Genomic DNA, 13259 nt, shown 5'->3' with positions numbered 1-13259 from the left:
TGGCCAAAATAGGGGTTTAAAATACATCATTGTGAATTTTTTTTGAAACCCAGTCAAATCCCTAAGAGCTGGTATATTTACAGCACCATCACTTGTGACCATGTGGGATAGAATACCGCCCTACAACAACTGAGCCCTCTGGGAACAGCATGTATTTTGAGCCACAGCAAAACTGGACAGTCCAGGTAACAACCTACTTTATCATTCAGAGCTGCTGTATTTCCTTAGGCTATGTGCTTATGATGGATGTTCACTCTGGCTTAATGTGCTCAGAGTCTTCAGCTTCTATAGTTTTATGCATCTGCAAAAAGTTTCTCCACAATTTAGTATCTGTCTTTTCTGTTTAGTTTTATCATTCATCACGGGTCACCAACAGTCTGTGTACTTCATTTTCCACTATGGATCCTCCTAATAATCACATTAAACATCAAGAAGAACCTACCTGACAGTTAGCCTGATGGGTTTTCCAGATAAGACAGGTGGGAACAAAATAGGAGAGAAAATACATAAAAAGGTGAGGAAACTGTTTCAATAATTCACCAACAGCATAAGGTCATTAAAAAGTGAATGGAGAATAAGCTTTATCGATACACACAGATGCAGTGAAACTGTTATTTTAGGAATGGCTGTGGGCTTTTACAGACCTCGTCTCTCCTTTTCTGTTTTCTAATTACTCTATTTATCACACTGTCTAGTCTCACAACTGACACACCAGAACCCTCCACATCCAGTGTCCCACAATACCTGTCTTATGGATATTAAGGGAATCAGGAGAAAATATTACCCAATTTGCCATTTTAAAATTCTGCAGTGTGACTGGAATTAAAGAAGGCTTTTAGTTGGATAGTGTGATTGAAACTCACTGAACTCTAAAATAATAATTATATTACATCTTTCACTTGAGCCACAGAAAATGTGTTTCACATTTTCCTGATTGCTTTGACATATCTTTTGGATAGCTACTGTACCTGTTTTAAAGACAGAGAAAATAGATCAGTAAGAGTGTTACTATTTAGTATTTATTAAATGTTTCATACAGTATAGAAAAAAAAGTAGCACTCTTTAAGTGCTTTTTAACTAGTTTTAAAATTACCCAAACTTGCTAGTTTTTTTCTGTCATTGCCAAAGAGATTTAGATACTTTTGTCTTTTTAATGCTTTATACAACCAACTTTTAAAAGTGTGCAAGGTAAATCAAAGGCAAAGGCAAACTTTTTAAAAAACTTAAAAAAAAAATCAGTGTGCTGATTTTAAGGCAAACTCATGGGCTGAGCTCTGTAAAGACAGAGCTATAGCTGGCACCCACAGGCAGTGGCTTGGTGGACTGAATGAGCGTGTGAGAATTCTCTGCAGAGTAACAATGGATTGCAACAAATTACCTCACTCCTTGCCATGAATATATTCTCTCAGACAGATCTATCCACACCATCAAACAATATAAGATTAAAAGATCAACATTTCATTTAGTATTAAGAAAAGCCCCAAAGGGAGAAAACAAAACCATTTGTCATTCATTCAGCAATTGAGTGGTTATAGTAGGCAGCCCACTGTGTTGGGAAAGCTCAGAGTCTACTTCAGGGCACGTCACACAGACCTCAAGCTGTGTGCAAACTACAGTCTGCAGCAAGTGGCCGTCCCAATTGTGGTATTGAGAAGACTGTGAGCCTGTGTCTGGGCTCAGTGGGAAAGGGGGCTGGGAATGAGGTCTGCCACGCGACAGGGAAAGCAAGAGGCAGAGCTACACACCACGTTCCGGGCCTGGTCTGCCACAGAGAGAAGCCACGATACAAATGCTGATAAATGCAACAGTGATACAAACAGAGTGCCTCTAGAGAACTGAGCAGAGAGAGCCTCACTTTGCAGGAGAGAGTGGGGCAAGTCTTCATTATTCACTTGACAAGTGCTGACTGCCTGCTAGGGCTGACTGAGCTGTTCTTTCTTCTTTTTTTTTTTAATTTATTTTTTAAATTTACATTCAAGTTAGTTAGGATATAGTACAACAATGATTTCAGGAGTAGATTCCTTAATGCCCCTCACCCATTTCGCCCCTCCCCCTCCCCCAACCCCTCCAACAACCCTCTATTTGTCCTCCGTATATAAAAGTCTGTTTTTGTCCCCCTCCCTGTTTTTATATTATTTTTGCTTCCCTTCCCTATGCTCATCTGTTTTGTATCTGAAAGTCCTCATATGAGTGACTGACTGAGCTGCTCTAAGAGGATGAAATGGGATTTTCCAGGGGCCAAAAGAGGACAAAATAGGCTGTTTTAGCAGAAGCATCAACATACGCACATGCCTGGAAATGAGAAATAATGTGGTGGGTTTGGGTAAGTGGTGGAAGATGAAGCGGGTACAGTAGGTTTGGAAGGTTGTGACATACTCCTCCCATTTAGAATCCCCTGGAAGCTTTTAAGTAGGGAGGGACGCAATCAGAGCTGGGTTGCAGAAAGCCAGTGCTGGTGACTGGATGGACAGCTAGAGGTTGAATGCAGGAGGGGGAGGTGCAAACTCAAACAGGAGACCCTAAGCACCTGAGCTGAAACAGAAGTGCAAGAATGGAAGAGGGAGCCATAACTCCGATGAAGACGACTCAAGAGGCTCTGCTAACCCATCTGCTATGAAAAATGAGTGAGCAAGAAGAGGTCACAGATGAAGAGACAGTTAACTGAGATAAGGTATACTACAGGTGAACATACTTGTGCATGAAAACCCCTTGAACACTGGTAATCAGGTGGAGATGTCCAGTAGGAATAAGAATCCGATCTGGAAATCTATGCACATAGCAGGGGTGCCTGAGGAAATGGGAGCAGGTGAGGTGGCTCAAGGAGAGATCAAGAAGAGGGCTAAGAATCCTGTCTGGGGAAGATGATCCTTAAGGGGTGGGGCAGAAAGAAGCATCAAAGAAGCTGAAAAGAGTTGGAAGATGCCTGAGTTCAGTATCGCAGAAGTCAAGGGGCAGATTCCTTAGAAGGTGGGAGCAGTGTCTAATGCCAAGGGGACTGAAAACGGCTAAAAATCGAAGCCCGGCATTGTGGCTGACACACGGAGTCGCTGCTACATGTATTGGGTCTTCTGGGTGAGGTCCTTGGCTTTGGCAACTAGGACAGTTTGTTGCTGATTTTATGAAGAGCAGCGTGAAGAGAATGGTGGCGGCAGAAAGAGGAAAGAACACAGAGGGGTGTGCTGTGATCATCAGTGAGAGGGAGTGGAGGGCTGGGGCAACGGACGGGCTGGGATACGGCTCTCCAGCTGAAATGAAGGCATCAGTGGTGACTTCTGTCCCTATACAAGGGTTCTACCTCATACGCTCAGCCAACACGGCCACAGAAGACCAGAGAAAAGGTGGTCGTGTCCTTTTTGTCCAGGTGCCCAGAGCCCCTGCTCTCCTAACTGGAGGCCTCACTGGCGTGCCCCTGCTGCAGGCTGTGTGCAGGCCACCGTGGACGGCAGTGCCGGCCGTGTCCATGCAGTCTAACCTGGAGCCCAAACTGAGCTGCTCTCCCACGGTGCGCGTGACAAGAAGATGATGGACCCTGGCTGGCTGCAGAGCCACTCTGGCAACTCTCCAAAGTCATGCCTCCCCTTTAAGGCATTTAAAATTCTGGAGATAGAAATCCAAACTGTTTTAGAGGATTTTCTGTTGATGTACTTTGACAGAGCTTTCAAAGAGGTCTTTTCATACGCTATTTTAATGAAAGACGAAGACGCATCGAAGAAAGCAAATATACCGAGTCTTTAGGGGGAATAATCAGGCAAGAAATCCAATAAGTGCGACTTCATTTTGTGAAGGCTGTACAGACACCGAAATGTGAGTAGGGCTCCTGTCCAATCACAGACAGCCCACGTCCCGCCATCTCCATTTTCTCTTACGTGTTACAATTATTGTTTTCTTCTCCTTCCCAGGGATGGAGGCACTTAGTCTGGACTGACATCACTGCTCAAGTTACAAAGCGCTTACTCTCGGGTGACACTGGTCTCTGTGACCTATCTGCAAGCTTTGCTGTGATTCTGGTAGNTTATGTTATGGCTCTATTTTGTTTCTAGTTTTTTTTTTTTTTTTTTCCTACACCATATTCTTTGTGGCTTCCCTAAGCCCTCAAATTCCCTCCCCTTCAGTGCCAACTTTACAGGAGAGATTCATTTGTATGAGGACCTTTGGATACCTAAGCAGCTGAATACTCACGGGTAATACCCAAAATTAACTTAACTTTCATAGCATCTTGCTCTCCTGCTAAGAGCATTATAGTGATATTCAATTGTATTTTGTTCAGTTTCCCAAAATAAGATTATCATCCTTTTATTACTCTGAGAGAAACAATAGTTATATAGGGATGCTACCTTTCTGAAATCCAAAATAAAGTGCAACTTTTGAATCTTAAATGCAAAGCCAGCTTTATATTTAGCACTTGGATTTATATTATCTGTAAGCATTTACATAGAGTAGGGCTTGTAATTTCTTATCTGGGGGTGGGCACCTGAGACACTGTTCTTAATAGGTAAAGTAACTAAACACTTTTAGAACATTTTTTTAAGAGGGATTTTTGGATACACCAAGGAAAGTAATACCATCTTTTTTTCCCCCTTTCCTTTTAAACTATATAAATTATGCACTGCTTGGAATCTTTGTATTGGTACTTTTATTTTATCCTTATAGCATGCTCCAGGAAGGGACATTTTCTCCTTTTCCAATGCAGAGTCAACAGTAAGAGAATATCCTTTTGAGACTGCAGGGATGCTCTGGTCTCGGAGCATGGCTTTCATAAGTGTCAGCGAGAGCAAAGAGGTTCACAACAGGGAGCACTTCAAGCGTGAGCCGTAATGTTGTGTTTGAGTCTGGAGTGATGTTTATGTTCCTAATGAGAATCATTTTGTGCCCCATAACCAGTACAGAGAGGGAACAGAGTGAGGCGGCCCATGGGGAGGATGTCGCCAACCCTTCATTCTTACAATACCCTGCTCATTTCCAGTGTATTTTAAACACAGACTGGGGAATAGATTTCTGGATGGGCTACTACCATCCAGCTCACACTACATTTTTAACCTACACATGGCTACCCTGAGAGTACTTTCTAGTTAGATATTCAGTGCTGAGTCATAACTATTAATTGTGCCATATAATATTTTCTTTAGTTTGTCTCAAAGCTTGATTATTACACTCAGTTTCAGCAACTAAATTAAAATAGGATCAATTATGTTTGGTAGCCTTAAGTGCCTTTCAAATGATTTAAAAAATGTAGAAAACAAGCAGTATCGTATTTTGTATTCAGTGAAACTAGATATGCTGCGGAGGTTGTAAGAGAGAAAGCAGACCACAGACCTGCCATTTGAAATGCGCCTTTACCCTTCAGAAGTCAGTTTCAATGTCATTTTCTGGGAAAGCTTTGTGTGGCTTCGCAGCCTGACAGGATGGCTACTTCTTGCTCCTCAGACCTGCCCTATGAACCTCTGCCACTCTCCCTTGGGGTTCGCTGCCCTGGGTCTCGGGTTTGTTTCCCTCACCATACAGGGAATTCCTGGAGGATGGCCCACATCTTTCTTGATTTGTCTCTGATCTCCTGCATAATGAATGACTAGCACGTGGTCTTAGGTTGAGCCCTATGACATTGCCAGTTTTTATGGGTCAAAAGAAAAGGTGAAATATCAACAATTTCATAGGGTTCAATCTAACAGCTGCTGAAATCCATGGTTATTAAGTAAATGAGCAAATGAATGAATGTGTGCTAATGAGCACAAGGCAGCTTTATAAAGAAGAACTGCAGTGCCAGCCTCTTAGTGCACCAGGAGCTCAGCAGACTTCTCAGAGTCTGATGCCCAGAGCCAGGCATGGAGGCCTTGAAAGAGCTTGGAGGAGAACCACAGATGTGATTAGAGATAAGCCGGGAGATCCTGATGGGATGGGAAAGCCTCACAGACCTTGTGATTTGTCAGCCTCAAGGAGAGAAGGCTTAGGTCTTCACTTTTGCAGTAGGAACTGGTTCAAACTGCAAGTGCTGAGAAGGAAAGACTTCTTTTTTTTTTTTTTTTAATTTTTTTAATGTTTTATTTATTTCTAGGAGAGAGAGAGAGACAGCGTGAGCAGGGGAGTGTCAGAGAGAGAGGGAGTCACAGACTGAAACAGGCTCCAGGCTCTGAGCTGGCAATCAGCACAGGGCCCGACGCGGGGCTTGAACCCACGAACCGCGAGATCATGACCTAAGCGAAAGTCGGATGCTTAACCGACTAAGCCACCCAGGCGCCCCGAGGAGGAAAGACTTCTTGAGAGAGAGAGGGAAAGAGCGAGAGAAAGAGAGAACAGGAGAAATATTAGGGGCAGCTGGGAAGTTTTCCCCTCTGGATGTCTTTAAAAATAGTCTGGACTCTTATTTGTCACTGATGACTTAGGGGTAAGTCTCATTTGGCTGGGAAATGAGGCCAAATGACTTCTCAAGGGCTTTTCTGGTCAGGAGAAGCCTGACACCAGGGCTGGGTGAATACAGATCCTGGAAAGACCATGTGACAAGAGCAGACGGTGGGCAGGCAGCCATTCTAACCACTCCCCTGGCACAAGACACGGCTATTGTACTGCCAAGTGTAACTCACACAGCCTGGCCAAATCCAGTACAGCGCAAAGTGATGTCCTCTATCTCCACTCCTCTGGCCTGGCTGCTTTCCAGGGACCATGACAGAATGACTCCACCAGGCAGCCCAACTGCACAACAGACTCAACAGGAGTGCCCAGCGGAACAAGGCAGCGGTTCTAAAACTTCTGTGGGCATTTGAATCACATGGGAGGCTTGGTAAATAACAGATTGCTGGGCCTCACGCGTAGAGTTTCTGATTCAGTGAGTGTTATGAACTGACTGTGATCTCCCAAACTTCTTATGTTGAATCCTAATGCCCAAATGTATTCGGAGTTGGGGCCTTTGGGAGGTGCTTAGGTCATGAGTGGAGCTGTGAACGGGATTAAGTGTGCTTATAAAAGGGTCCTCTTCCATCATGAGAGGGCACAGTGAAGATGGCTGTCTATGAGCCAGGAAGAGGGCCCTCACCTGACACCATATCTGCCAGTGTCTTGACTTGGTGACTTCTCAGGCTTCAGAAGCATGAGAAATAAATTTCTCTCAGTTAAATGGTATTTTTATTATGGCAGCCTGAGAAACCAAGACAGGGAGTCTGAGGTAGGGCCTAAGATTTTGCATTTATAACAAATTTCCAGATGCTACTGCTGCTACCACAGTTTGAAAACTTCTGTTCTAAAAACACAATTGATTTTTGGGGCTCCTGGGTGGTGCAGATGGTTAAGCATCTGACCCCTCATCTTGGCTCAGGTCATGATCTCACAGTTCATGAATTCAAGTTTGGCATCAGCCTCCATGCTGATGGTGTGCAGCCTGCCTGGAATTCTGTCTCTCCTTCTCTCTACCCCTTCCCTGCTTGTGCACACTTGCTCTCTCGCTCTCTCTCAAAATAAACAAGTTAAAAAAATACAGTTGATTTTTGATTGAAAGTCACTGTCAGAACTGTTCTCTGCTGCTATGCATGTAAACTCAGTTGTAGTGCATCCTACATTAATTCAGAAAGAAGTTAATTTATCAAAACACAGCATCCTCCATTTGACAAGTGATTTCCAAAAGTCCTTAGTTAGCACTTAGTTACAGCTCTTGGTCTTCAGAGCAAATAACAAGAATTATTTAATCTTCCATAGTTTCTCAGGGACTGTGAAAGTATAAAACAGCCTTCACATAAAATAAAGAGTTCAGGTCATAAAGGTATTCTAGAGGTACTTCTAGAATAGATGTTGATCAGACAGAGCTGACAGGCCCAGAGGTCACATTGAAGATGTACAGTTTCTCATAAAAGTTCCCCAGTTCTCCCTCAACTAGGAACACATCATGGATATTAAGTATACACCCTTGAGAGCTGTGACAAGCAAACACTAACACACTTTTGTGTACTGCTTCTGGAAGTATACACTGGAACAAGGTTTTTAGAAGGCAGTTTGGCAATTTTTACCCAGAGTTTCAAGATGTGTATACTTTTGACCTAGCCATTCTATATTTAGTGGCTAATTCTAAGGAAAGAAACAGACATGTTACATAAGAGGTAGGTATAAAGATGTAGCTCACAGTGTTGGTTATAATTTGAAAAGATTCAAAATGACCTAATGAACAATAAGGGGAACTGGTTGAATAAGTTTCGTTCAGTTATTGATTGGAATATTGTTCAACCACTATAAGTTATGTTGAAGATAAATATTTATTGGAATAAAAACATTTAAAAATATATTGTTATATTAAAAGTAGACTAGAAAATAGAAAACAGTAGGCACAGTATATTTCTATTTCTTTCTAGAAAAGAGATGCCTATGAATGCATGATTAGTTTGCAGGATTACATGGGAACAAGGTGTTAACAGAGAGGTGTTTACCATCTCTGTGTGATAAAATTACAATCCGTTTTTAAAAATATTTATTTATTTGTTTGTTTGTTTATTTATTTATTTTTGAAAGAGTGAGAGAGGGTGAGGGAAAAAAATCCCAAGCAGGCTCTGTGCTATCAGTGCAGAGCCTGATGTGGGGCTTGATGTCATGAATCGTGGGATCATAGCTTGAGCCGAAATAAGAGTCAGATTGCTCAACCTACTGAGCCACCCAGGCACCCCAACAACTGCTTTTTATTTTCCATTTCCCTATCTCTGTTTAAAACTGGATAACAATGAATGTTTATTACTTTTGTAATAATAAAATGAGAAGTTTTAAAAATGTATATATATAATTTTTTAGTTAAAAAGCTGATTGTATGGGAATGCAAACTGGTGCAGCCACTCTGGAAAACAGGATGGAGGTTCATCAAAAAATTAAAACTAGAACTACCCTATGACCCAGCAATTGCACTACTGGGTATTTATCAAAGGGATACAGGTATGCTGTTTTGAAGGGGCACATGCACCCCAATGTTTACAGCAGCACTACTAACAATAGCTAAAGTATGGAAAGAGCCCAAATGTCCATTAATGGATGAATGGATAAAGAAGATGTGGCATATGTACAATGGAGTATTATTCAACAATCAAAAAGAATGAAATCTTGCCATTTACAACTATGTAGGTGGAGCTAGAAGGTATTATGCTAAGTGACATTAGTCAGAGAAAGACAAATATCATATGACTTCACTCATATGAGGACTTTAAGATACAAAACAGATGAACATAAGGGAAGGGAAGCAAAAATAATATAAAAACAGGGAAGGGAACAAAACCTAAGAGACTCTTAAATATAGAGAAAAGAGGGTTGCTGGAGGGGTGGGATGGGCTAAACAGGTAAGGGGCATTAAGGAATCTACTCCCGAAATCATTGTTGCACCATATGCTACCTAACTTGGAGGTAAATTAAAAAATAAACAAATTATTAACAATAAAATTAAAAAACTTTAAAAAAGCTAATTGTAAACATTGAAAAACTACACCAACTTGTTCAATCCATTACTTATTAGAACAAGTTAAAAGTATGTGTGTGGTCATGTTGAACTTATGAAGAAGGGACCCAGTGATAAGCTCCTTCTCCAGGAGGCACTGCAGTACAGTGAATAACAGCACAGAAGGCCATGTTTGGATTCCTGTCTTGGCTCCACTGTGTGTCAAGGCATTTAACCTCTATGTCTTAGTTATTTCATCTGTAAAACAGGTATGTTAATATAGCATTGACGTTGTAGAGCTCTGAGGCATGCATAAGCCAGTGCCCAGAATGTAGTGAGTATCAACAAATTGTAGCCATTATGCTTATTCTGAGGATGAATGCTTTCACTTAGCTGCTTTCCAAAGTACATCCTCCCACTGTCAAAAGAGAGTAGAAGTAAAGTAAAGATCTGTGAGCATAACTGAATAATCTCTGGGTTACATGCTAGGATAGCAGTGAAATGGTGATTCAAACAATGAACATTCAGCAGAGCAATATATCTGGACCAATGACAATGGACTCAGCATGTTTAGAAAGAGAGCTTAAGTGGAATTAAAGGGAGAAGAGGCCCATAAATCTTTCAGTGATGTAGAATAGTAAGGGTGTATAAAGATGACATGAGATGAGATGGTTGGAATTGTTCAGTCTTCCTGTGGGAGGACCCCTAGGAAATCACTCACAAAGCAAAAGTATAAGTGAGCAAAGCTTAGCAGTGAGCAGTTAGAAATGCCATTTCTTTGTGTGTACTGTTATTTTAATATACACTCATATTTATGGGCTTAGACCTGTACTGACCTGGCTCCTGTAGTACTTGGGAGGGAGCAAAAAATGAAGTATTTGATTCTTCCCTGAAACTTGGGCAAATGGAGACTTTAAAAAAATAGCTGTTTGCACATTTTCCCTAAGCCTGGTTCCTAAATAGTAGTCCCTGAAATGATTTCTGGAAATGACAATCCCCATAGATGGGAGTTGCAAAGGGAACTAAACAGGACTTCAGAGAGAGAGCACAGAGGAGAGGGGCATAGAGAGAATTCCAAGCAGGCTTCATGCTGTCAGCACAGAGCCTGACACTGGGCTTGAACTCACAAACCATGAGATCGTGACAAGCACAGGAAAAAGACAGTCTTCACACTTTGACCAAGGCACAATTGTTTGGAAATGTATATATCTGAAAATTCAACTTTAGAATTGCTTCTCGATTGAAAGTTTAAAAATGAGACAAGTTAAGGGGAATGGACTCTACAAGAAACCTACACTATGGTATCTGTACTATCTAAGCCCTTTGGGAAATAAAGACTTCCTAACTTAAATTTGCTAGAAAATCTGCTTATTCCTGACTTTAAAAAAATTCCTATCTTGCACTGAGAAGGCAGAGTTCTGATTGTAGTTGAAAACAGGTATTTTTCTTTTCTTAAAAGAGAAATTGCCTCGAGCACAAACACCTGTGAACAATACTAATCATCAACTATGGGATTAGAGAAAGTCAGATTTCACAGAGTATTAAATTGAATATAATAGCCTACCTCTTATAGTAGCAGATGTTTCCTAATGGTATATTTAATTAGGGAAGTGATTGAATAGTGTATATTAGTGATAATTATACCCGGAGGCAAAATTCTGGGCTGGGGGGTTGGGTATGTGTAAGTCTGGGGAGGCAAGGAGGAATAGTAGAACGTCATCTGGCCAGAGTAAATCCCTCATTTGAGCAACCACTGTGCGTCTTAGAATCTTTGAAGTGGGAATTACTCATACCACTTCACCACCAAGAGAACACTGAAAGGCCAAAGCAACCTATTTATTGCTTTGTAAAGTTCAGTCCTGTGGATACATTATTTAGAAGAGGCAAGCTAACTCCCAATCGATTTAGGAACGAGTTACTTCTCCAAAACATAAAACTGCAAAATTACATTTACCATTTTATCAACAGTTTCCCATCATTTTCTTTCCCTCATGGTAATAGCCATTAAAAACTGGTTCTATGTTCTATTGGGAACACGTTAGGGGCATCATATTCAGGATCCCAAAGCTAATGCTTCCCCTCAGGAATCCTTTCAGAAATGAAGCCTGTCTTTGAGCACAGATTTAGCTAGAAAACCCAACCAGTAACATAAAAGGCAGCACTAAATGAATATGTTCAGATTAAGTAGATATTTCTTACAACTTCTCACATATACTACTAATATATGTTTTTAGACTTTAATTTTAACTAGAAATGTCTGTAAAGCTGTCACAGTAAAAGAAATAGCCAAGTTGTACTATTAAAGAGTGAAATAATTCACAGAAATCATTTGTCCTAAAAGTGTGCCTCAATATCAAGGCATATCTAATCTCTTAGGCTTTTATTAAAGAAAACTCTGAAAGAGAAGACAAAAACTGCAATTTTACTTAAAAAATTATCAGGGTTTAATGTAAGTTCCCATTGATTCTTCTTCACTAAAAACAATTCAGAAGATAATTTTAAGAGGGTTTGGATCCAGGAAAAAAAATCTTGAGACAAAAACCTGCATATAAATGTTTATAGTGCTTCTGTTCATAATTGCCAAAACCTGGAGGCAACCAAGATGGTCTTCAATAGGTAAAGGATAAATAAACTATGGTACATCCATACAATGGAATATTATTCAGTTGATAAAAAGGAAGATCTATTGGGACACCTGGGTGGCTTAGTAGGTTAAGCATCCAACTTTGGCCCAGGTCACAAGATCATAGTTCAGGAGTTTGAGCCCTGTGTCGGGCTCTGTGTTGACACCTCAGAGGCTGGAACCTGCTTCAGATTCTGTGCCTCCCTCTCTCTCTGTCACTCCCCAGCTCTTGCTCTCTCTCTCTTTCTCCCAAAAATAAATAAACATTAAAAGAAGAGCTATCAAACCACAAAAGACATAGAAGAAGGAAGCTTAAAAGCATATTGCTAAATAAATGAAAGAAGACAGTCTAAAAAGGGTACATACTGTATGATTCCAACTATTTGACATTCTGGAAAAGATGGAAGACAGTAAAAAGACATCCCCTGGTTGCTAGGGGATAGGGGACAGGGGACAGAAGAGATGAACAGGTGGAGCACAGGGGATTTTTAGGGCATGAAACAATTCTTTATGATAACGTAATGGTTGCATTTGTCAAAACCCCAAACACTGTGTAACACCGAGAATGAACTCTAATGTAAACCACAGACTTCAGTTAATAACAATATTGTTCATAATTGTGACAAATGTACCACATCAATGTAAGATATTAATATGTGAAACTAGGAAGGAGATTATGGAGGGGGTATGTTCAATAACTCTGCACTTTATGCTTAATTTTTCTATTAACCTAAAACTGTTCTAAAAAGCAAAGTCTGTTAGAAAAATTATAAGGTAATTTGAGGAGGAAAAAGGCTGGCTGACCTGAACAGAAAAGTCATTCCATACTGTAGAATGATGTGAATTACTATCATCTCACACATATTAGTTTATGATGGCCTATTTTTGATTGAAATAATATGTGTATAATAAAATACTAGGACATCAGTGTAGAATTATCTTGGTTTCAGAACTGGAGGGAACCTTAGAGATAAACAGGCTTAGATTGGGGCACCTGGATGGCTCAGTCGGTTGAGCATCTGACTTTGGCTCAGGTCGTGATTGTGTGGTCTGTGAGTTCGAGCCTCGTGTCGGGTTCTGTGCTGACAGCTCAGAGCCTGGAGCTTGTTTTGGATTCTGTGTCTCCCTCTTTCTACCCCTCCCCCAGTCATGCTTTGTCTCTCTCTCTCTCTCTCTCAAAAATAAATAAACATTAAAAATTTTTTTTAAAAAAACCAGGCTTTTGATAAACTTAGAAATTAACTGTTT

The 13259-nt window shown here is 40.8% G+C and overlaps 1 protein-coding gene across 8 annotated transcripts in view; it reads right to left on the bottom strand.

Moving 5' to 3' along the window:
- Positions 1 to 13259, bottom strand: part of ANKS1B (ankyrin repeat and sterile alpha motif domain containing 1B) — a 1065677-nt gene that overhangs the window by 36596 nt on the left and 1015822 nt on the right. For all 8 annotated transcript variants that reach the window (XM_077772139.1, XM_077772140.1, XM_077772141.1 and 5 more), the window contains one exon: positions 443 to 454. In XM_077772139.1, coding sequence (XP_077628265.1) covers positions 443 to 454 — 12 coding nt within the window. The remainder of the gene's footprint in view (positions 1 to 442; positions 455 to 13259) is intronic.

The sequence above is a fragment of the Crocuta crocuta genome, unplaced genomic scaffold, assembly GCF_008692635.1.
Source record: "Crocuta crocuta isolate KB4526 unplaced genomic scaffold, BGI_CrCroc_1.0 scaffold216, whole genome shotgun sequence".
Classification (NCBI taxonomy): domain Eukaryota; kingdom Metazoa; phylum Chordata; class Mammalia; order Carnivora; family Hyaenidae; genus Crocuta; species Crocuta crocuta.
Note: the sequence above shows the minus strand (reverse complement) of the source record. Positions and strands in the feature narration are given on the sequence as shown.